This window comes from Mauremys mutica, chromosome 10, assembly GCF_020497125.1.
Source record: "Mauremys mutica isolate MM-2020 ecotype Southern chromosome 10, ASM2049712v1, whole genome shotgun sequence".
NCBI classification, from domain to species: domain Eukaryota; kingdom Metazoa; phylum Chordata; order Testudines; family Geoemydidae; genus Mauremys; species Mauremys mutica.
The window spans coordinates 66,830,499-66,856,664 of record NC_059081.1 but is presented as its reverse complement, the minus strand read 5'-3'; the positions used below and the strand labels follow the sequence as shown (position 1 = coordinate 66,856,664).

General features: G+C 43.3%; 1 protein-coding gene across 7 annotated transcripts in view; it reads right to left on the bottom strand.

The window, feature by feature from the left end:
• The window catches only part of SPAG16 (sperm associated antigen 16), a 766,854-nt gene that overhangs the window by 315,432 nt on the left and 425,256 nt on the right, over positions 1-26,166 (bottom strand). For all 7 annotated transcript variants that reach the window (XM_045032690.1, XM_045032687.1, XM_045032686.1 and 4 more), the window contains one exon: positions 1,896-2,039. In XM_045032690.1, coding sequence (XP_044888625.1) covers positions 1,896-2,039 — 144 coding nt within the window. The remainder of the gene's footprint in view (positions 1-1,895; positions 2,040-26,166) is intronic.

Sequence of the window (26,166 nt, the reverse complement as noted above, 5' to 3'; positions counted from 1 at the left end):
GGAATTGAACCCTGGTCTTTGAATCCCTGTTGAGTAGCCTTCCTATGGGAATACCCTTCCTCTCAACCATCTCTGTGAATAAACCATTTTATTCATACAAATAAAAATTAAACTAATGAATGTCTACATTTTAATCATGACACCCTGTACAAGAACTTTCCACTTGCATCTTGTTAATTTCACATCTGATGTGTGGAAGCCCTAAACTGAAAAAAAGACTGATTAAATGTGTTCTGTCCCATTATATTTATTTCATCCACTAACAGCAGGTGCATACTGTAGCAGCATTTCTTTTACTCTTTATATAGCATTCACCCAGAGTAAATTCATATTGCAAGTGAATAATGATGTACCTCGCTCATTTTAAATTTCAATAATTGAATGAGAAACAGGGAGGCCTATTGAAAGGATTGTCTGCAGGTCAAAGACTAATGAGAATTTTTTTTTTGAATCTGAGTCATCGGTGTCATGGTAACAATGTATTATCAAAATCTGATTAGTATGCCCAGCACCCTTATAAGTGATAGCATGCTCTTCTAATTGTATTTTCTGTTCTCAGAGAGGAGTTTTATGGTCATAAGAGGTGAGAGGATGTCAGTGTTCTGCTGTTTATCTGTAAGTTTGAAATGGAATGTACTGCAGGCTCCTATGTTCCATACAACCTGAGCAGCCATTCACTGAAGAAAAAAAAAAGTCTTCTGTGGTATTTAGGGAAATGGAAGACCCAACTTCCCATTCTTCCTCCCTTCCCTTGCCGCCCCCCACCCATTTTATTATTTTTGCCTCCTATTTTTGAATTCACTCAAATATCAGAGCGATGCCCCTTTGATACATAGTACTGCTTCTAAGTATTAGGAAGGCATTCTGAAGCAAAGGCACCATCTTTAAGGTCCAAACCTACATTACTTGTGCACCTGAAACTCCTAGTTAAGGCAAGGGGAATTTTGGGTACATAAGGAAATGCAGGATCAAGTCTGCAACTTTCCATCTTACTCAATAATATCCCATTTCAGGAAAGCACATAAGCATGCATGTAAGTCCCACTGAAGAAAATTGTGCAAGCTGAAAATTCAGCACATACTTAAGTTCTCTCGCAAACTGGTATGCATTCCTGCACTGAGGCCTAAAATAGTACTACTATTTTTTTTATTTTTTTTTAAGATTCAATGAACATATGAGAAGATAACAGAAGCTTTGAAAAAAAATGCAGATTTGGAGGCTTAATAAGGCTTTTAAGTTAAAATTTGGGCTGCAAAGTCAAGCAGATATTCACTATGTTAAAATACAAAGAGCTCTAACTACAACTGCAAGCCATGGTTAACAACATAAATCTGATGCAAAATCATTTTACTATATACATCTCCAATCTCAGGAGATGAAAAGCTCCGTTTTCCAGAGTACAATTAAATTATATTTTTCTATAGAATAACCATTAACTCTAAATTATTTCTGCAAAATCATTTGACTTTCTGTAAAGGGGGAAGCCCATACACCTATTCCTTAGGGAAATTTAAATATTTTAAATAAGATCCACAAAAATGATGAATACAAGGAAGTCAACTGTCCTATACAACTAAAGAACATGCAATGTTTGTCACGGTGCAGGGACACACAGAGAATGAACACAGCTAGACTTAAAAAGCTCAGTACTATTTGTTTGATGCACCGGCATGTGCACCAAGTTTGGGGCGTACAAAATATCCAAAGCAATCAATCTTAAGTCAACACAGTGAAAGCCAAAGGAAAGTTTATCTACATGTTTGGAAATTCAGCAGAGAGCACAGGGTTACACTGAGAATAGAAAGTCATCAAAGCAGGCCACCGAGGGACGAAAAGGCAAACAAGCACTTCCCCAGAAGGGATTAGCGCTGGTTGAGGGTACTGTTTGTACTAACCTTGGATGGAAGCAGCAGCCAGAAAGCCAATCAGTGTGGCCTTCGCCTGTCATAATGATGTTCCCATTAGGAAAGGCCCACATCTTCCAGAGGCGGTCATCACTTGCAGTTACCACAATGTCCTTCCGAGGATGCAAAGCCAAACTACAGAAGAAAAGACAGACATATAAGAATCTGACTCAATTTAATCTTATTATATGAAATCTAAAGCAACATGATTTGATTTTGGCAATAACAAGGTTTACATTACTATGATTTTGGATGGTGTGTGTAATATTTATGCTCCCAAAGATACAAATAAACAAATCCTTTACCTATTACAGGCCTGATCCTGCTTCTATTGAAGTAAATAGCAAAACTCTCATTGACTTCAGTGGAACCAATACCGGGCTCAAAGTCATAAGGCTCCTATTCAGTAAGGCACCTAAACACATGCTTAAGTGCTTTCCTGAATTGATCCCCTAAATAAGTGCAATAAATAATTTAAAAATATGAACCAACAAAAGCCATGTGAATCACTAACACTGTTCCAGAAATAATATCCTTCTGAAACATTAGCCTGTTGGGCCTTCTCAAGAGAGATGAGTTATAGATCAGACTCTGTGCTAGTCTATTGTGTCCATGAGCTTAAGATCTTCTCAGCACATGGACATTACTGAAATCTGAATTGCACCACAGTAGCTCTGGTTTATTGTTAATACTTCAGCCACTACTAGGCTAAGTTCAGTAACTCCATTTCAGTTCTACTCTCCGGCTGTTCCACAGATTTTCCTTCTGTGTAATGAAGTAATGAGAACACACTGGCTAAGACATTATGCATCTATTATAACTCTTAACTGAAAAGTCATACCAACACAGTCTATTTTTGGTTTGGCCGTTGTGAACCTACAAAAGAAAATGTGAACCTGTGACAATGAACATTACCCAGTTCTTTTTATTTTGGCTTAACTATTTGACTTAAATCGGTATAGTGATTTATTATTTATTGAGCATCAACACTGTGCTTGGTCCTATGTCCAAGAAGGACATAGACTCATGGAGCAAATGGCTTAAATATACCAACAATACAGTTCAAAATCAAAATGCAATGAGGGATGAGAAACTATTTTTTTAGACAGATGAGAGAGATAACATAAGCACTTCAACATTAGAGTTGATCTACTAGTAGGTTGCACAGAAGAAGTGTTTTAAGGTGGGATCAGAATGGAGAGAATGGATACCTAGCAGCCAAGTAGAAGAGCGTTTGACTCATAAGAAGTACATGAATGCCACGCCAGAAAAATCTCTTGTTTCTATAGCCTCTATCAATAATTATCCCACAGACCAACATTTCTTCCTCTGGTAGGCTAAGGATCTAACACTTCTTCAAATCTATCCTAAGAACTCACTTATTCCAGTTAGCTTTCCATCAAGAAATACCCATATGTGCTCTCCTAAGCACCAACTCATAGTACAGAAATATCTTCAGTTTCCAGGGATTTAACAATTAGATACTCATTTGGACAAGGATTCTGAATCAAAGGACGGGGAGATCTTGGCGCTCTTGGGCAAAGAGGAGGATTTTGCCCTCCCATTTACTGGGGGAGGAAAGAGAGGAAATGATATTATTAACATCCTACAGTGATGAATACAGAATAATTACATAAGTTAGGCTGGTCAGAATTTAGTCTGCAGCTGAGGAGGAAGTAGAAGGAAATGTCACAAGAAAAGAAAGATCCCCAGCCCATTACATGGCAAAGGAGAGGCGTAATTGGTATGAGTCAACCTGCCTCAACCTAGAATTCTCATTGATATAGGACTCCCTCAGAACACAGGAAAATCTGTGATAACATGACTGTGTCTGAGGCCTTGTAGGAAAGTAGTAGTATTGCCAAGGTGGGGGTGAGGCAACCAGGAAGGAGGCCCAGGGCTACAGAGGAGGGTTCAGAATAACACCAGCCATAAAGGGGAGTCCACAGAGGTCAAAAGCAGAGGGGCCCAGCAGGTCTTACAGACAGACTTCACCTCACCCTCAGAAGACATCATGGCAGGCTGGGTTAAATTGGAGCTTCTAATCTGGCAAACACATGTGAGCAAAGCCACTGGCAGCATGGCAGGCAGAAGCAGAGCCAGTGCACATGTGATGATGGAGCAGACCTAGAAACAGTTTTCACCAGGCTGCCACTGAGATTCCTCTGGTGTAAGATGTCGAAGGAGAATAGTAGGAGAGAGGAAGAAACAGAAGTAGATTCCCAGTAAGGCCTGTAGAAATGAGGTCTGCTCAGAGGCAGGGAGTTCCTGCAGTGAAGCAGCTGTACAGCTATAGTGCACAAAGCATTTTTTTAGGCAGCATTAATACCTCCCTACAATGGGAAAACTGAAAGCCTGAGGTTTTCTGCTTGGTTAATCTCAATGTTGGGAACAGCTGGATTTCTCTGCTGTTTACAAATTACAAAAATATCATTGAATAGCTCTTGAAATCTTGATATCAACCTAAACCCAATACTTTATTTTCTGACTGCCTCTCTCATCTCTAAGTTTGTCTGTTCTGCCTTTCACAGTACTTCCATAAGTAGTTAAGTAGGTGTCTACAGTGATCAACAGGTTCTGACCTCAGCTATCGATCATCCCTTTTATAGCAGAATGTGGGAAGACTTAAACAATTTCATTCACATCACCTTCACTTCCTATGTTCAATTCAAGATTGCTCTGATGGTCTACTCTGGATTCATATCCACCTCCTCATTACACTCTTCCAACCTGGCTGCTGCTTCATGGCTTCCTTACAATTGTCCACAGCTGGAAGTTGCTCATTTGCTCATCCAGCCCCATCTGTTTGGAACATTTTCTTCCCTGCCCTCCAAGGCACCACAACACTTCCCTCTCTTCAAAGCCGGCCTTTAAACCTTCTATTCCTCTTAGCATTTCTAAAGTGTTTTGTGATGCTCTTTGTAATAAAGTGTATTATATATCAGAGGAAATAAACTCTTGCAATGGGAATGGAACTCACACTGTACCTTTTATAGACTTTTCTTTTTAATTGCAGAGCTCCTGGAAAATGATGCTGTGACCCACCTGTGTATTTTTTCCCTTCCCCCCAGTGGAATTGTACAGGAATAAAGCTAACAGCATTTAATTAACAGCAGGCTGGGTGACATCACCACCACTGAGCTGCTTCTCAAAAAGGGAAGCACATTCATCCAAAGAAAGAGTGCCATACACCACATTAATTAGGTGCCCTTGTCTTCATTTTTGGCAACCTGGCATTGAATTGATTCTTGCTTCATCTTTGTACACAGGGTCTAATTATTTCCAGCACAGAAGACTCTGGATGGATTGGGGTGAAAAATCAATAACAGGACGTGTGTTATATGAACATTTGTTTCCTCCTCCTCCTACTCATTTTGTGTGTAAGTGTGCATGTGGTGGGAGGAAGGGACATAGCCAGCAATAGGAGAACTCTCAGACATTTGCTGCTGTCAAGTTATGGAAACAGTATATTTATATACCCATTTCAACAGCAGAAATCATTTAAACTTCTTCATCACTTGCAGTGGCAGCTATGTAGTGCTTGCAATAATTTGCTTTAAAAACATTCATGTATTATATTAATGTACCTAGACTGAACAGTAAACAAACATACAGCATCTTAAGGTGCAGGGAAAAGTAATTTCAATGTAAAATACATACTACATAAAAAGCTTAAAATAACATTTTTAAGGTTGTGATGTCAAGCACTCACCAGTTAGGAAATGCTAGAATTAAGGTTGCCTGTGCAACCTTAATTTGCCCCTCTTTGGTAACAAACTATTATATCCACAGAACCCTGGCCTCATTCAGTGCACAGGATGGATGGAGGTGAGTTAACAGATAGTTAATGTTGTAAAAATATTAATGAATTTATCTTCACAATACCTCTCTGAAGCATATTTTGTCCCCATTACACAGAGGAAACTGAGGCACAGAAGGATTAAAGACAAAAGTTGTTTATTAATTTTTGGTGGCTTTATTGAGACACCTATGGCCTGATTTTTCAGAGGACTTACATTTTTAAAGGACTTTATATGTTCAAAGCACAGCTCCCACGGACTTCAACAGGAGCAGAGAGCATTCAGCACTTCTTCAAATCGGGGCCCAGGTGCCTCAAGTCGGGCACTCAGAAAACAAGGAATACAAAATTAGTGGCCAGTTATGAAAAGTTTGGTTTAAGTGACTTGCCCAGCACCACATAAGAACCCTGTTGCAAAGTTAGGAATAAAATCCAATTCTCCAGGATGACATTCAACTGCATTAGCCATGAGACCATCCTCTGTCTTCCTGAAATCCCCTGCCTCCCTCACTATGCACTGCCAATTTCTGCAACAAATGAGGCAGGAATCCCTACAGAGAACAGCCTCATTTATGACACAAAACTGATTGTACTGTGTACTGAACAGGGCAGGGTTTCTATGGGAAAATAGTTATCATGTAATTGAAGACTGTATCACGATGCTTATACACAAAGGGACTGAATTAAGGGTGCATGGGCAAGCTTAATACTGGCATTTCCTAACATCTGAGTGTTTTGCTACATCAACATTTTTAATGTAGGTTTCTTGGGATGCTATTTCCTAAGATTTTTACAAATACACTGAAGTCAGAAAGTCCATCATGTAGGGCCACGTTGTGTTCCCATACGGGACATCAGCAGGACAGGGACTTTTAGATCCACAGCACAGTCCTCTATCACTTGAGTAATGGAGTCACTGAGAGCAGTGGTGAGCTGTCATTCTCTGTGGAAGTCACTAGAGAGATAGGGAGTACATCTTTTGCCAGTGGGTGTCACAGCTATTTGCTGATCACAAAGGAATAAAAACAGACTCCAACAAGAAACTGCTGAGCTGGAATTGATATGCAAACTAGATACAATCAATTTAGGCTTAAATAGGGACTGGGAATGGCTGAGCCATTACAAACATTGAATACTCCCCTTGTAAGTATTCTCACGCTTCTTATCAAACTGTCTGTACTGGGCTATCTTGATTATCACTTCAAAAGTTTTTTTTCTCTTCATAGAATCATATAATATAAGGGTTGGAAGGGACCTCAGGAGGTCATCTAGTCCAACCCCCTGCTCAAAGCAGGACCAATTCCCAGCTAAATCATCCCAGCCAGGGCTTTGTCAAGCCTGACTTTAAAAACCTCTAAGGAAGGAGATTCCACCACCTCCCTAGGTAACCCATTCCAGTGCTTCACCACTCTCTGAGTGAAAAAGGTTTTCCTAATATCCAACCTAAACCTCCCCCACTGCAACTTGAGACCATTACTCCTTGTTCTGTCATCTTCTACCACTGAGAACAGTCTAGATCCATCCTCTTTGGAACCCCCTTTCAGGTAGTTGAAAGCAGCTATCAAATCCCCCCTCATCCCTCTCTTCTGCAGACTAAACAATCCCAGTTCCCTCAGCCTCTCCTCATAAGTCATGCGCTCCAGCCCCCTAATCATTTTTGTTGCCCTCCGCTGGATTCTTTCCAATTTTTTCACACCTTTCTTGTAATGTGGGGCCCAAAACTGGAAACAGATGAGGCCTCACCAATGTCGAATAGAGGGGAATGATCACATCCCTCAATCTGCTGGCAATGCCCCTACTTATACAGCCCAAAATGCCATTAGCCTTCTTGTCAACAAGGGTGCACTGTTGACTCATATCCAGCTTCTCGTCCACTGTAACCCCTAGGTCCTTTTCTGCAGCACTGCTTCCTAGCCATTCGGTCCCTAGTCTGTAACAGTGCATGGGATTCTTCCGTCCTAAGTGCAGGACTCTGCACTTGTCCTTGTTGAACCTCATCAGGTTTCTTTTGGCCCAGTCCTCTAATTTGTCTCGGTCCTTCTGTATCCTATCCCTACCATCCAGCGTATCTACCACTCCTCCCAGTTTAGTGTCATCAGCAAACTTGCTAAGGGTGCAGTCCACACCATCCTCCAGATCGTTAATGAAGATATTGAACAAAACCGGTCCCAGGACCGACCCTTGGGGCACTCCACTTGAAACCGGCTGCCAACTAGACATGGAGCTGTTGATCACTACCCATTGAGCCCAATGATCTAGCCAGCTTTCTATCCACCTTATAGTCCAATCATCCAGCCCATACTTCTTTAACTTGCTGGAAAGAATACTGTGGGAGACCATGTCAAAAGCTTTGCTAAAGTCCAGAAATAGTACATCCACTGCTTTCCCCTCATCCACAGAGCCAGTTATCTCCTCATAGAAGGCAATTAGGTTAGTCAGGCATGACTTGCCTTTGGTGAATCCATGCTGACTGTTCCTGATCACTTTCCTCTCCTCTAAGTGCTTCAGAATTGATTCCTTGAGGACCTGCTCCATGATTTTTCCAGTGACTGAGCTGAGGCTGACTGGCGTATAGTTCCCCGGATCCTCCTTCTTCCCTTTTTTAAAGATGGGCACTACAGTAGCCTTTTTCCAGTCATCCGGGACCTCCTCTGTTCTCCATGAATTTTCAAAGATAATGGCCAATGGCTCTGCAATCACTTAACTGGCCTCCCCATCACCCTCAGCTTCTATGTTCCTCTCAACCCACACAGTTCTTCCTCCTGTTACCCCCTTCTTCTGTTAATCCCTCTGCATTTGAGACAGGCTTGTGCTCTAGCTCCACCTACGTGCCAATATGGGAGAAAATGTCTCTACTCAGCTCTGATGCCTTGTATCTCAGTGGACCCTGGCATCTGGGAGAAATTGCAGGAAAAGTGCTGCTCAGCCTCTGATGCCTCCAGGAGGGTGCATACTCAGTCATTGTGTGGGGATAGCACAGTGCAGACCCGTTGATAAACAGGAGCTGTAGGAGGAGGGAGCATGATTGGTACAGATGGAATTTAGCAGCCAAACTCTAATAACCCTCTATTGAGCATGTGCAAATTGTAATTTTCAGAGGTTCATGATTTACCTCTATTTGAAGGGATTTTCACGAGGATAGGATCCTTGATACCAGGGCAACCCTTTTGACAAATTTCAAGTCCCTGTTCCAAAGCATGGAGACACTAGAGTTTCTCAATGAAACAACTGTAAGAAATTAACATGGGTAAAAACCAGTATATTTTTCCATAATCTCATTCTCCAAAAAATTTAAAAAAAATCAGCCTGAGTTAGGCAACTGGCCTTGATAATTTCAGCCTGAACAGTTGCATTCTGATGAAGTTATGAACAGCTGAAATCAGGGTCTTGCAATGGAAATTATTAGGCAGCATGAGCTTCACCTAACACCTCCACCTATGATAATAAGATTATACTAGGAAATTAGTACTTCAGATTGGCAACTGGAATCTGGAAAGTTTGTGCTACCAATGAAGAAATATAGTTAGCATATTTGCCTGAAAAATATTTGCCACATATTGGTCAAACTATAGTAAGTCCTTTAATTATAAGCCCTTCTAAACATCTCGCTCAGCAAAACAAATCACCCTGTTTTTTTGTGAGATGGTAACTAAGCCCTCTTTGAAATTATCAGATTAAACCCATGGAATTTTGGGGGGGGGCCTTTATGGCTACATCTTATACTTGCTATGAATTTCTAGAGGACGGCCAAAAGATAAAGTCAATAAGGACCAAAACCAGTAAAAAGATTAAGTACAGTATATTCTTAAGTACTAGGAACACTGGCACTCCTGTTGAAGTCAGTGGAACTATTCACATATGTGTGTGTGTGTAAGAGTTTTGCTGAGCTGAGTCTTAAAAACAATGATTTTAGTATTGCATAGAGGAAGTTTTGGTCTATTCCCAAGACTCTCAGTCATTAGTAACAAGCAGTGAGCTCTAACAAATCTAACTCATGACTATAGTTTCTAGTAGATAGAATTGCTTTGTTTGGATTGCATGTCTCCCTCCTCTGATGGAAGTAGCTTTTTGCACCCCCAGGGGATGCTCTAGGCATTTTGCGGCCCCAAGCATGGCAGGCAGACTGCCTTCGGCGGCTTGCCTGCGGAGGGTCCGCTGGTCCCGCGGCTTCGGCGGACCTCCGAAGCCGCGGGACCAGCGGACCCTCCGCAGGCACACCTGCGGGAGGTCCGCCGAAGCCGCGGGACCAGCGGACCCTCCACAGGCAAGCCGCCGAAGGCAGCCTGCCTGCCGCCCTCGCGGCGCCGGCAGAGCGCCCCCCGCGGCTTGCCGCCCCAAGCACGTGCTTGGCGTGCTGGGGCCTGGAGCCGCCCATGTGCACCCCAGTGGCAACATTAGACATGGTCCAACTAGGCAGATGCCCACATATATACGATAAGATCACCCCCCAGGAACTTCTGTACATGCATTTACTACTCAAAGTACAAACAGGGACAGTCAGAAGATGAGACAAGAAAACAGAGGGAGCAGACTGATGTGCACTCATTGGAAAAGCTATTGAGAAGAACCATAACACATAATGGTCTGACGCTGCTGAAAATGCAAAGGCTGGACCATGGGCACCATTTGCTTTCTCCCTGGGAGCACAAGGCTGGGTGAGGTGAAGGTGAAACAGGAACCCATGGGGAAAATAGAGCCCTCAGACAATGAAAATTCCTCTGCTTCCTTCTTCAGCAATTGGGATGGAAGAGAAGCAAAAGAGAAAGTCCTTACCCTCACCCACTACTGAGGGGAAGTTATTGTCCAAATTCACCCCATCTGAGATTAGCCTTATTGTTAATTCAAAAACAAGCCATCAAAAAAACCTCACCCTTAGACTTTGCAGTTACTCCTAGTGTTCCTCTTCTAAACTACTTCCCTCTACTAGAGGCAGCTCATTCCACCTCCTTTAGGTCTTGGCTGGAGCTAATTGGTCCCACCTGCCAGCTTACCTCAGCAATAATTATTACCCTCACTTCTAATGCAAAGGTTTAGAACCTGAGCCTAGGATTATCTAGCCAAAAGATCCCTGCATTCCTACTCAGGGCCTCAAAGTCTGCCTTCTTGTTACAAAATGAGAGGGACGGGGGAGAAAATATGGAGTGAAAGCAAAATAAAAGTAAAACAAAAAGTAAAGCCAAACCCATCAACCAGAAAATAAACCATGGAATATGGCATGGGCAAACCCCACAACATTCAGATAAATCAAATTATTTCATATTCCTATATGCTGGCCTATGTTTCAGGGTGGATCTCAATAATAGGTTTTTTAAAATATATATATTCAATTGATATTGTTGGCCCTTTTTTATCCTTGTGAGTTAGAAATGGGGAAGAAGAAAAGATGGTTCTCTGTAAGGCACCAATATACCTACAGCAATCTCTGCAGACCATCCACCAATCCTTTGTAGATCACAATTCATCAACTCTCCTAATCCTCCAAAGAATTTCAATCCACTTCTCCAGAGATGAAAGGCTGAGCAATTAGCCTATGGAGCTATCGAACCCAGCCCCCATCTATATCCTGCATGCAAAATGTTTAGTCTCAGCTGCATGCTACTCATGGATTCACAATTGGTATGCACACTCATGAAGCTACACTTCACTTATCTGCACTTTCTTAATCCATCTACTTTATAACTCACCCAAATGTGCACCCCCACAACAAAATGTAATAGCAGAATGCTACATTGCAATGCAGTTTTGTTAACACTACATGGTTATACAAAATATCATTAATTAAAAATAAGCTAAAATGATATGAACAAAACTTGTATAGGTTTTTTGTTCTTCTTACCTGAAAATTAGCAAAATTCAGTAAGTTGCAATGAAGTAGCTAGGTTTTACTGTATTTGATTTTGAACTGAAATCTAGATTTCTTTAAATATTTTTCTTCTTAATAGCAAAAACTGGTCCAATATATAATCAAACCTGAGTAAATGGCCTATTCAAAGGTATGATGCTGATGTTAAATATGCTGTAGGCCCCGTTTCTGCAAAGATTTATGCATGTGGTTAACTTTATGCATTGAGAGTTCCACTGACTCCACAGTGCAGAAAGTTAAGTGACTGCATACGTCTTTGCAGGACTGGGTTCTTGCTTGATTTGGTGGGAGCAGGAAGTCTCCCCACAGATCCCATAGGTAATATGCAAATTATTTCCATTGTTGCATTCAAATGTATTGTGAATCTCAGCAACATAACTCTTGTCCAAATACTTATAAATAATATGTGGCATTATTTTACAGCATTATTTTACAGACTTTTTAGAAAGTCTTCACTGAAACATTCTTTGCTTTTGCTTATAGAGCTTTTGCTTATTACTGCTTGCCAAATTTTTCTTTGCTTTTAATTCAGATATTATGCATGTTCCAATGTAGCTGTGTAAATGTGCTCAGCAGAAGGGTTTTTTTTTGTTCTGTTTTTCAGATCTGCCTTCAGTTGAGATGTCAGGAAGTTGACAGATTACAATTTACTTTAGAGAAAACGGTTATATTTCCTTTGTGCTTGCAGCACCTGTGGACACTTAATTTTTTATTTAAGCGACATAGTTTAGACTGTGACAAAGCTGTGACTGCCATTATTTAAATAGATATATATTTTTAAACTATACCAAATTTAATCCAAATTTAGGCTAGCAATTATTCGAACAAGCCCAGAAAAGTCTGTGTGAGAGTAAGTGCAATGCAAGTATTTTGTTATAACCCAAGGATCATATATATATTCCTGATAGCCCGAATAGAGAGTAGGCAGGGCCACTATTGAAAACTGTTCCTCTTACTTCATAAGGCTATGCGCCAAATTCACAGGTGACATTAATGATTATGTAAATTACAAATCAGCAGGTTGGTGTGCTGTAAGCAGGGCTGATTTGTACATCCAACGGAGAGCAGGTCAGGAGAAACCAACAGGAAGGTACAAGTTAAAGCCACTTATACTCTCTTGTTACTTCTTTTTTCTGGGGCACCTTGCCCTTTGCCCTTTGCGTGAAGGCTATACCTGCTCACATGGATTTACTAACATGTAATTTATATTCCCCATGGAAATAACTCTGAATGTGGTCTAACATCTGGCACACGATTTTCCTGTAGCCCCTTAGTTCTACTGATAGTTATCTGAGTAATGACAGTCAAATTTCCTTTGTATCTCACCACCCTGGACTAAACTGAAAGAAGCTCCTTTGGAGGGCTCCCATGTGAGGGTTAGATTGTGCCCATTGGATACAGCCGTGAGCAGAGGGCCAAGTGGAGCTGCACCTTCCCTGGGGAAACTCAGGTAGCGATTTGCCTCACAGGATCCGAATTCTCTGGTGCAGAAGTGATGTAGGCAGGTGAGCAGGCTGCATCAATCCCCAGCCCTTGCAAAGGTACAGCCTGTTTTCCTCAGTGCCCCATGCACCAATGTGCAAGGGAGAGTGGAGCCATGGACCTGTTTCCTCTCCACTGTTTTGGGGCAGTGTTGGGGGGCCCTTAGAAGTAGTGGTCCCTATGATTCATTTAGCACAGGAACAGTGAATATTCTTGGCCTTGGTACAATCTGACCCTGTGCAGACTGCATGGATGCCCCTATGACTCTCTAAGGATTTACTAGTGCTACCTACTTATGGTAAGATCTTCACTTACACCAAAAGCTCTTTGAGGCAGGGATCATCTTTCTTATATGTTTGTACAGAGCCCAGCACAATGGGGTGGTGGCCTCCAGGCAAAACCACAGCACGATTAATAAATGATCACAACAAACGATACCTGTAGGCACATCAATTCCAGGCCATTTCTCATTTAGAGTTGCTGCATTTAAAGGAGACAATGAAAAGAAAGGACTATTCGATACTGGATAAGCAGATTTTAAAAACACTGAGAAAAGAAACTCTATTAGTAAATTTCCACATGCTGAAAACTACTGTCAAAGATATTCCACCTAAATTACAATTGCACAGAAGCAGTGCAGATTTTCCCGATGGTCTCTGTTTAAGAGAAACTATCTTAAAATGGAGATGAGCCCAAGTACAGCTAAATTTACAGAGCTGGATTGTGGTGGCCCCACAGGCAGGTACACAAGCAGGATCGGCTCCAGGGTTTTTGCGGCGGCGGAAAAAACAAACAAACAAAAATGTGATTGGCGGCAGCTCCACCGCACTGCTTTCTTGTTTGACAGCAATTCAGCGGCAGGTCCTTCCCTCTGAGAGGGACCATGGGACTTGCTGCTGAAGAGCCTAATGTGCCACCCCTTCCCCTTGGCTGCCCCAAGCACCTGCTTGCTGAGCTGGTGCCTAGAGCTGGCCCTGTACACAAAGGAGGAGAATGGTACAAGAAGCCTTTCCCCATTGCATAGAATATTAGGGTTGGAAGGGACCTCAAGAGATCACCTAGTCCAACCCCCTGCTTAAAGCAGGACCAATCCCCAAATGGCCCCCTCAAGGATTGAACTCACAACCCTGAGTTTAGCAGGCCAATGCTCAAACCACTGAGCTATCCCTCGCCCCTCCCCTGAAGAGCTTGCTGGTCTCTGATAGTGCCACCTAACGGTATGTCTACACCGGATACTAAGCCTGGGCTCTGACTCAGGTTTGAGCCCAAGCCCCACTTCCGTCCACAAACAAATCAATCTGAGTTGAGTCAACAACTGCTCAGGACCTGGCTCCTAGGGCCCTGGTATGGGGGTGGGTCACAGCCCAAGTTCCAGAAAGTCATTTTACAGTGTGGACACAACTCAAGCCACAGACCTGAGTCAGAAGGCCTGTGTAGCATGGATGCATTAGCATGGCTGTGAGACCCAAGTCCAGAACTGTAAACACTGAGTCCACAAGCCAGAGACCTAGTTTAGTGTACAGTGTAGGCATACCCTAAGTGGTTAGTTATGTCTCTCTCCTCCCTGGAGCTGGTCAGTCTTAGGACAGAACATATGCTGGATCTTCTTACAGGGTGTGGGGCAGCAGCTGTGCGCCTTTCTCATCCCAGGACAATGTTACACCCCCTGCAGCAACATGGCTCACACCTACTTCTGGCACAGAGCTCGCAATAAACCCCAGGTAAGAGCAGGGGTGAAAGTAGAAATAGTACGGGACTGGGTTGGGGCTGGCATCTGGAAGGGGCGGGTCCTTGGGCGGAAGGGGCAGGGATGGGAGGGTCAGAGCCAGCCCCGGCCTGCCCTGTACTGGTAAGTGCCCACCCCCTCCCCCGCCGGGGTAGCAGCAGCAGTCGGGGGCTCTGGCAGCAGTTTAAAGGGCCCAGAGTTCAGCCCGCCGCTACCGCCCCGGGCCCTTTAAACCACTGCTGGAGCCCCCAGCTGCCACTGCTACCTCAGGGCTCCGGCAGCAGCACTCTGGGGGCTATTTAAAGGGCCCAGGGCTCTCCTGCCTCTACCACCCCAGCCCTTTAAATAGCCCCCAGAGCCCTGGGGTAGCGGCGGCAGGGCTCCGATGGCTATTTAAAGGGCCCAGGGCAGTAGAGGCAGCAGGAGCCCCGGCCCTTTAAATAACCCCCGGAGGCCGGCCGCCACTCCAGAGCTCTGGGGAGAGGGCTCTGGCGGCAATTTAAAGAGCCTGAGGCTCCAGCTGCTGCTGGGAGCCCCAGGCCCTTTAAATTACCACCTGGGGAAGCCGGGCCACCCCGGTACCGGCTGACTTTCACCTCTGGGCAAGAGCCTCTTTTGGTGTCGTAGGTGCATGAGAAAAAAACATTCCCTGCTCAATATATAATAGATGCCTATTTTCTGCCCTTTGCCTTATTGCAGTATGTACTCATTGGGGTACTGAGATAATAGATTGTCTTCCTTTGTAATGAAAGACAAACTGCCTTTTCTAAAATGCAATTTTAGCTTCATCAACTTGAAAAGATGCAGATCGCTACATCAGAACTTTCTATCTGTACCCTGTTTTAAATAAATTTTCATCATTATTGTTAGCAATTCCCAGTCTTCTGCGGCATGGCAGCTTTTCAGAGATGGTTAGAAGTAGTGTTGTGTTTTGTCTGGGAAATTTACCACTTGGTAAATTCTGTTACATTATTAGAGTTGATAAGGGAAAGTATTTAAAAATGTGTTTTATAATTACAGTATGTAACTGTCAATTCAAATTTCTAATTTAATAAGAAACTTTAATGCATTAACTTTTCAAGGCCACCATCTTTCCTTATTAGTTTTCTGCCACTTTCGGAGCAGGGCTCTCTCTTTTATTTGGGTATAAAATACCAGAAAATGTCCTATCTTAGGGTCTGATGGAAATACTCATGTGAGGAAAGCTATGTGTGTGCACGAGTATTTCCAGGACTGGGGCTTTAAACCACACCTTCTATTAGGAGTGAGATTCAATTTCTACAAACCTCGATGCTCATGTAAACTTCTTCTTATCCTACACTATAATTAAGTGAGATTCATGGATTTTTAAGGCCAGAAAGGACCCTTATGATCATCTACTTTGACCTCATGCATAGCACAGGCCAGAGAATGTCACCAGGTGGTTTCTGCATCAAACCTAATAACTGATGATCCACCTCACTCTTCGGGGAAGGGGATCTAACACCAGAAAGGGGACAGAAAGTTGGCTTGTTGGCATAGAGCTGTATACTCCAGGGCCATGACTGATAAGCATATGGATATTGGACTGGTGGACACAGAGCAGGATACCAGGGTCCCTGTTCCATGTGAGACCCATGCCAACTCCTGCTCAGAGCAGCCTTTGAACTCCCTCCCTGACTCCCAGTGTGGTCCCTATTAAGGGGAAGGGGGATTAGTGGGATAAGAGTCTCTACTATGTCCCAATGGAGAAAATAGAAAGGAATATACCTCAGATGCTCAGGCTACTCTTCCTGATGAGCTAGGATGCTCCTATCCCCCCTTCTCCCTGGGTTGGGGAAGTAGAAAGTACCAATGTCTCAACAGCTTTGTGAAGTACTGTGATTTTGGTGACTGTAAGCCTTGTTAGCGCTGCTGATATTGTATGAATCAGCAACTGGGACTATGGCACAAGACAGGTCACTCAGTGCTGAATATAGCACAGGCACTGAAATGGATGCTACTGAGGTGCTGGGTACCAATAACTGTGCTAAAGTGTCTGTGTTAGAGGAATCTGTGGTCTACAGATTTACTGCAAATACTCTTCATAGCCCAAACTGAGGCACCAAAGTGGTAGAAGATGACAGAACAAGGAGTAATGGTCTCAAGTTGCAGAGGGGGAGGTTTAGGCTGGATATTAGGAAAAACTTTTTCACTAGTAGGGTGGTGAAGAACTGGAATGGGTTACCTAGGGAGGTAGTGGAATCTCCTTCCTTAGAGGTTTTTAAGGTCAGGCTTGACAAAGCCCTGGCTGGGATGATTTAGTTGGGTTTGGTCCTGCTTTGAGCAGGGGGTTGGACTAGATGACCTCCTGAGGTCCCTTCCAATCCTGAGATTCTATGATTCTATGACCCACCTTAGGCCATTGGTTGCCTTTCAGCTGAGGGGCTTGAGACTCGCCCTTCACCTACATAAAAAAGGCCCTTCACCTAAATAAAAGGTGCTATCACTGAGTGGCATAGAAATATCACAGAAGGGGCATATCTTAAAACATGGAGATTTAACTTTTCATGCAGACAACTCAACCCCTGGTACCATGGGGTGCTGTGAAGCTCCAACTTTCTCTGACTAAATTTTCTCTTTTTAAAGCCAATGGGCAAAAGAAAGAGTTAACAACTATGCTAACCAATCAGTAACACTAACTGCACTAGGGTCACAGAGAAGAAGGCAGAGAAGGAGGAGTACCATCTGACTGCCACATGCAGTAGGAAGAAACTGAGGGATGATTGGGCTCTCTCCACCCTTTATGCCCTTGGTTAGGGGGCAGGAGGACATCAAGGACACAGGTGGAGCCTCAATAGACACTGCTGGCCAAAGGAAACCAATCTCTCGTATATGGAGTGCATGCACACCAAGAGTGGAATTCGTTTGGACAATCACACTGATTAGCCAAGATTTGGGGAAGCTCCTTCAGGTCTTGTGATTTTATTGTTTTACAGTATTTGGAAGGTGAGTTTTTTAACATTAGACATTTATTTTTGCTGTTTGTAGGCATCACAAAGGGAGAAAGAGAAAAGAAACAAAAAGCCTTCAAAGTACTTGAAAACATCCAGAATACTCAAAAACCTAGATTCACAGTTGTTTAAAGAAATCAGAAATGGTCGTCAGGATCCCTTTTAGTTTGTAACATACACAGCAAGAGAGGACAAAGGAATATGAATAAATAAGAGATTTGTCCATTTGGGGACATAACTGAAGCTGGGAATAATGAAATATTAAATACCACTAGTATTTCCCTAAGTATGAGAGATGCATTTTGTGAATATTGATAATAAAGGATAATCATCCTCCCCAAAACAAATAAACAAAAACTCATCTACCCACAAAATCCCAGCAGTTTATCAAGCATAGTAAAGCACTATGGGACATTCAGACAACCAGGGTCACTAAGTTCACTGACTATTCCTAAGTTCTTTAATGTAAAGTATATCTTGATCTAGTTGTACAGGAGGGTCCCCATGAATACTTGAGATAGAGTAAAACACAGAGTAAAGATGAACCATTCTGTTCTGATATCTGAATTGTTCGTAAGGTTATCTCTATCTAATTCAGAATTAATGCAAGGACCATACTTCACAACTATATTGCCTTACAAAGACCTTACACTTTTCTTTTCAATATCAATTTATCTCCCTTCCATTTGTTGCTGGATGCATGAAAAATGGTAAGTCATGATTCTAAGGATGTAGGAAATTCTATTTATCAGAGTTAATTACACTTTAATTCAAGATCCCACTTCCATTCTATTGGGGTTTTGCCCACATAAGGATTTTGCCAAGTTAAGAACTGTGCTATGTACTATTATGTCTATATACTTACTATAAAGCACTCCGGGAATACAATTTGAAAAAAAAAAGATAATTCAACATAAAAATGTCAGAAACCATCCATCTATACCCTTCTTCAAATATCCCCCTTTTCCACACAGTCACAATGGAATAGACCAATGTTACTGAAGCTACTCATGCCAGAGAGACCCATTCTGTTCAGAATTATCCATCAGTCTCCTTGTCTGAAGATCTCTGAGCATTTTACAGTTGAGATTGTAAATCATTCATTAGTTCCTGGCTGATCACTCAACATCTTCAGGGAAGGTGATCTGTGCTGTTGAATTACCTACATCTAAAGGATATATCTTAAAGTTATACTGAAATGTAAAATAATCATATATGTGATTCTGTTTTCATATTTTAATGATTGATAATAATGTTATACATTTTCAAGTACTCACATTAATGTCTTACTCTATGTATGGTCAATTGGATTTTGAGGGCCAAATTCAGTCGTGAGTTTAAGAAAATCGAAACTACTGTAACGTAGGTCTTGTCTACGCTAACATTTAGTTTGTGGCAACCTGGGGTATAAATCTGCCCCACACTAGTCTGCCATGGACTAACTGTCAGTATGGTCCCTACTAATGAGCATTAATGGTTCATCAGCAGGGTCTACACAGACAGTCCATGACCACCTTGTGCCTATCCATTATGATAGGATCTTTAATTCCTTGACCACATACCACTTTTTTTCCACAGGACTCCTGCCTCATTCAGTCCCATAGTCTCTTGGATATGTAGGTGTGTGTATCCATGCATTCACAGGATCCTCATGCAGTGAACCAAGTTCCTCACAACTATAGATGGATTTATATTTTAAACTTCAAATGAGAAGGTTACTTAACCTGTGCAGTTACTGAGGTTCTTCAAGATGGTTGTCTCTGTGGGTGCTCCACTTTAGATGACTGTAGAATAGTACCCCTTGGTGGAAAGGAGGCGCTTTGGAGTTGCAGCCATGGCAGATGATAAAACCATAAGTCCAAAGCCTCTGAGTTTGGGTGTAGGGCACAGATCTTGCTCTTCGCGCCAAGCAATACGTCCCCTGGCTTTTTGTGTGTAGGTGTGTATATGCCTAAGGCTCTCAGAGTCACCTTGGAGTCTTTCAACTTGGCAATGAACCCATCTGTTTTGGTTGCAAACAGCTTGGGGCCTTCAAACAGGAGATCCTTGACACTAGATTGTACCTCTTTGGGAAACCCTGAGAGGTGGAGCCAGGATGCCTACAGCATGATTGTGGCCATAGCAATGGAACATGCTGCCGTGTCTGCAGAGTCCAATGAGGCTTGTAAAGCTGAGAGAGTTAGGAGTTGGCCCTTGGATATAATTGATTTAAATTGTTCCTTTTTGTCCTCAGTTTTTTGAGTAATAGGAGTGAGTTTTATGTTCAAAAAGATCCAATCTCTTCCAGTCCCTGTTGTGTAGGGTGGATCTGGAGTCCTGTTGTCTGCCCCGCTCTTCATGGCTTCTGCCACCAGAGAGTTTGGTGTAGGGTGTGAAAATAAAATTCCATTCCCTTGGAAGGCACACAGTATTTTTAATCTGCTCTTTTGCAGTAGGGTGGAATTGTTGCTGGGGTCTGCCAGATGGTCTTGGCTGAGTCCATGACAGCCTCATTTATTGGGAGGAAAATCTTGGAAGGGATTGAAGTCTGGAGGATATCCAACAACTTATGTTGGCATATTGCTATGTCTTCCAATTGGAATCTCCAATAAGTCTGCAATCCTCTTAAATGGTTCTTGGAATTGTTTAAAGTCATCCCATCATGGCTGGTGGTGAAATGATGGCTTCATCTGAACAGGAGGATGAAAAATTGGTAGCTAGGGTGACTTCCTGGTCTTCCAGTTCCTCGACTGCCTCTTCCTGGGGCTCAGAGGGTCCAGGTACTGAAGGTGATGGAGAATGCCTCCACCTCTCCCTATGTGGACTGGGAGGCTTAGGGTTGTGTTGACTGCCCATGGGTCCCAGTAGGGCCACTGTGGTCGGAATGGCATTGGTGGTGACATCAATAGTTTCTGTACCATCCATGAATTTCAGGTCTGGGGCGGTACTCATGTTGGTCTAATGAACCCAGTATGGTGGCTGTCTGGATAGGCAAGGAATGACAGAAGGAGTAGATTTCCCCTTCATCATCAACATCATCATCCTCTGTGCTGGATAAAGGAGGAACTGATCTGAGTGGTATTGCGAGTTGACATGGTACCGAGCATGCAAGAGTAACAGTATTGAGGAGTGAAGATTCCAGTGCTGATGAGACTAGAAGGTCTTTATACTGGTGTAATTGCTGTGGTACTAGGAGCACTGGTACACGGGAGGATGTTGTCAGCAGTACCGATGGCTTTACTGCAGTTGTCAGTGTCAAGGGTCGTGTGCTATGCACTGTGGAGGCAGGAGATGGTGCCACAGACTGTAGAGCTGCCGAGTTGCTCGATGCCGCATGTTTGAGTAGTTCTGGAGGTACCAAGGCAGGTTTTCCATTTTATGCCTTTGTCTGAGCCTGACTGCTTAGGGTTTTTGGCTCGCATGGTACCCACAGTACCGGATGATACCACTGCCTCAGAGGTGGATAGTCTCTGTGCCATCTGTACTGATGGGATCTGATGGGTCGGGGAATGCTTCTTCTTGACAATTCCTGAGGAGAGGAGATTGGAGCCTGTTTTTTGCTGCCTTTGTGGAAGAGTGTGGGTGGAGGGGAACCTATGTCAGATGCCACCGTTGGAGACCAGTGCCCAGGAGGGGTCTGTCACCCTGGATCAGATGCTGGACACAAAGACTTCATCATGAGGAGTTTTAGCTGTAGGTCCCTTGCTTTCCTGGAGCGGGCCTTCAAATTATGGCAACGGGAGCTCTTTTATGGGATGTGTGTCTTGCCGAGGCATTGGACACAATGTGAATGTCTGTCAGAAACTGGGATTGACAACTAGTAAGTAAGGCAACATTTAAAACCCAGAGAGCCAGACATGCCTCTTAGAATAGGGTTTCTTCCATGAGGGATGGTAACTATACTACACTAAAGGGTATACTGATAACTGATACTTAAATTCCAAATGGAATGAAGAAAACAAAGTTATTTTATTTTAAAAAATGGGGAAGAGATTGGGTAGTTAAATATTAACTATTAGATAACTGCGTTCTAAAACCAGTACTCTAAAGATAGACTAGAGATAAAACTCAGAAGTGCTGCCATTTGCTTTGTCTCAAGCCAAGGGTGGTAAAGAAGAAACTGGGAGGTGGGTGGGCATTGCTTGCACAGCACTATGTAAATGCCAGAGGGGGCCTGAGATGGGGACAGCGCATGTGCAACCCAACCAGGCACTGCTACTAAATTCTCCGATCACTGGTGCAGGGATGCAGATTCACCTAAAGTGGAGCACCCACAGGGACACTCCTTGAAGACAAACATATATTTTTAAATATAAAAAAATTAAAATAGCATAAATGCAATATTAAGGATTAAATATCAAACAGTCAAAAGTTTGGACATTCCAAAGGTTGAAGCTGCTTTCACTACTTTAACTCAGTCAACTTTCAGATCCTATTTTTGGAGGTATGTGTTAACAGCAAACAATTATATCTTAATATTTACATTTGACAGGGACATCAGGAACTGAAAATATTCCACACATGCAATAGGGACACTATATGGAGAAACTTTAATGTCTGAATTTCCGGACTTCCGTGTGCTTGACACTTCAACTGTAACGTTTCAGTATGTAATTTTGCTTATTGGTTTGGTTTTTTGCATTTTTGTTTGGGGATTGGTTCGAGAGTGTTTTGTTTATTTTGTTTTGTTTTGTTTTTTTACAGGGAAGTTAAATGCAAAAATTCCCAAACCTCCAGCACTCTGTTTGTAGAGTTTACTATCAACCCTTCTGACATTGCCAAGAGAGCTTATTAGTTCCTTCATCCTAGCCCTACACTAAAGGATTCCCAGATCAATGGCTATATCTCTTGCTGAGCTCATACTCTCTACATGCTCCTGGTCCCAGCATCTCTAACAGTAGCCTTAACTGACTTTATAAAATCCTTAGAGAAATTCTTTTTCTCTATGGAGTCTACAAATCCTTATAATGCATGGGAATTTTTACTGGGGCCAGAATTTTAGCCTCTAACTTTAAAACTACTGAAACAATTTTCTTAACACTTTTTTTAAGGGTAATTAAAATCTACAGATTCCAACAAACTGAGTCTGAAGTTTCTAATTCAGCTATTACAAAATTTCTAATCAGAACATATGGGGGAAGTAGTGATTTATTATTACATGCCAATACAGTAACTCCTCACTTAATGTTGTAGTTATGTTCCTGAAAAATGTGACTTTAAGCGAAACGATGTTAAGTGAATCCAATTTCCCCATAAGAATTAAAGTAAATGAGGGGGTTAGGGTCCAGGGAATTTCTTTTCACCAGACAAAAGACTATATATACACACATACATGTATATACGTATACATACACACACACACAGAGTATACGTTTTAAACAATTTAATACTGGTACGCAGTGATGAGTATTGTGAAGCTTGGTTGAGGTGGAGAAATCAGAGGGTGGGATATTTTCCAGGGAATGCCTCACTACTAAATGATGAACTAGCAATTGGCTGAGCCCTCAAGGGTTAACTCTCACAGTGTACAAGGCAGCAGGAATGGAGGGAGGGGAGAGAGCATTGCAGACAGAGACAGAGACACACACTGTGTGTGAGAAAGAGAGATGCACATTTTCCCTTTAAGTACACTGCCTTGTTAATTAGATCATCTTGCTGAGACCACAGCTGCTGCTGCCAGCAAGCTCCCTCTGTCCTGAGCCCTGTCATGTGTCCCCCCTGCTCTATGGAAGATAGGGTAAGTGGGGTGCAGGAGCAGGGGGGAGGGGGACACCCTGACATTAGCCCCTCTCTTCCTTCCCTCCCCCCCGCACAGCAAGCAGGAGTCTTGGGGAGCAGCTCCAAGGCAGAGGGCAGGAGCAGCACATGGCAATGGGGGGAGGGACAGCTGCAATTGCTAGCCTGCTGGGCAGCTGCTGCACACGGCACTTAGGGGAGTGGGGAGCTGATAGGGGGGCTGCCGATCCACCCTGGTTCCAAGCCCCCACCAGCTAGCGGCAACGGGCTGCTGCTCTTGCAAGCAGTGGACAAAGCAGGCAGCTGCCAAACGACATTAAAAGGGAGCATTGCTCAACTTTAAACGAGCATGTTCCCTAATTGATCAGCAACGTATCAATGAAACAACATTAACTGGCACGATTTTAAGTGAGGAGTTACTGTAATTTTAAAACAGCTGAACTGCTTTTGGTCAAATATTCACCATCAGGCTATGACCGAACACGGAAAACAACAGCCTAAAAGGAGTTTGTCTGTGTAAGTTCTGAAAAGGATAGGGAATTAGAATGGAAGTTGGATTTCAACTGTAGCTAAAACACAGTAGAGTTAGAGTTGCCAGTCATCTGTTTTTTGACTGGAACACCTGGTCAAAAAGAACCCTGGCTGCTCCTGTCAGCTGACCTGGCTGTTAAAAATCTGGCTGGCGGCCCAGCAGGTCTAAGGCAGGGTCCCTGCCTGCCCTGGCTCCACATGGCTCCCAGAAATGGCTGGCATATCCAGCTCCTAGGCACAGGGGTGACTAGCCACGGAGGGGAGGCTCCGCACATTGGCTCCGCCTATAATGCCAGCTCTGCAGCTCCCATTGGCCGGGAGCCATGGCGAATGGGAGCTGCGCAGGCAGTGCCTGCGAGCACTGGCAGCGCAGAGAGCCTCGTGGCCCCTGTGCCTAAGAACCAGACATGCTGGCCGCTCCTGGGATCTTCACAGAGCTGGAGTAGGCAGGGAGACTGCCTTAGCCCCACTGCGCCGCCAACCAGGAGCTGCCTGAGGTAAGTGCTGCCTGGCCAGAGCCCATACCTCGAACCCCCTCCCGCACCTCAACCCCCTGTCCCAGGTCAGAACCCCTTCCCGCATCCAAACTCCATCCCGGAGCCCACATCTCACACCCCCTTCTGCACCCCAACCCCCTGCCCCTGTTCTGAGCCCCCTCCCGCACCCCAGCCACCTACTCCAGCATGGAGCCCCCTCCTGCACCCAGAACCCCTCAGTTCTGGCCCCACTCTGAAGCCCAAACCCCTAGCTGGAGCCCTCACCCCCTACTGCACCACAACCTCTTGCCTCAGCCTTGTGAAAGTGAATGAGGGTTCGGGAGTGCCATAAATATAAACGAATTGGTAATGACATTTATGTATGCAGTAATATAAAATCCGTTTTGGCCAGAGGTACAGAATCACTTACCTGTAAGGGGTTGATCAGTTCAATTAACTTAGCTGGCATCTGACCAGAAGGACCAATGGATAAGGAAGATACTTTCAAATCTGGAGTGGGGGGGAAGGTTTTGTTTGTGTTCTTTTTGTTGTGCTCTCTTGGGACAGGGAGAGGGACCAGGCAGGAAAAAATACTCTCCTAAAACCCTACTTGAAATAAGCATCTAAGATTATAAAAATTGTAAGTAAAGCAAGGAAATGCATTGGATTATCTTTTGTTTTAGCTTGTGAATTTTCCCTATGCTAAGAGGGAGGTTTATTCCTGAGTTTGGTAACTTTAAAGTTTTGCCTAGAGGGGAATCCTCTGTGTTTTAAATCTTATTACCTCGTAAAACTACCTTCCATCCTGATTTTACAGAGGTCTTCTTTTACTTTTTTCTTTATAATAAAGTTCTGCTTTTAAGAACTTGATTGGTTTTTAGTGTCCAAAAAACCCAAGGGTCTGGTCTGTGCTCACCTTGTTTACTTATTTGGTTGGTAGATTATTCTCCAGCCTCTCTAGGAAAGGGGATATTTTGGGGAAACAGGAACTCCAAGTGATCCTTTTCCTGAATCTTTGTCTAACTCACTTGGTGGGGGCAGCAATACTGTCCAAAGGCAAGGAAGAATTTTTGCCTTGGGGAATTTTTTAACCTAATCTGTAGAAATAAGCTTTGGAGGGGGTGTTCATGCGGGTCCCCACATCTGTACCCCAGAGTTCAGAGTCTGGAGGGAACCCTGACAGGGAGAGTGAGCAATGGAGGGAGGGAGAGTGAGCAGAACCTCGGAGAAGAGGGTCAGGGGTGGGGCCTCAGGGAAGGGCAGGGGTGTTCGAGTTCATGTGATTAGAAAGTTGGCAACCCTAAGTACAGTGTATGATCCTGACGCCTGATGTAATTTAAAGCGCTTGATTATATACACATTTTCTTTGAGTTCAAATCTCATACCCTTAAAACTTGATGGAAAGCAAGTTTTTGTAACTAACATGCTCTTTTTTGAGATAAAAGAACATGTCACTTTTTCACTTAAGATTTGAGGGGAAAATAAAAAGGCCTGACATTTTACTGGGTCACACTGGCATAGCTCCATCAAAGATGTCTCATCTTAGGTCAAAGGCTTCCTGATGTTTACTGTGATTATAAATCTCACCACAGTACTAACCACTGAATCGCTAGTTTTCTCCTGCACCTCAGCCTATTAACTAACTTGGTTTCAAAATACCACACAATTTCAACAAGACTTCCTAAGACTTCGGGTACC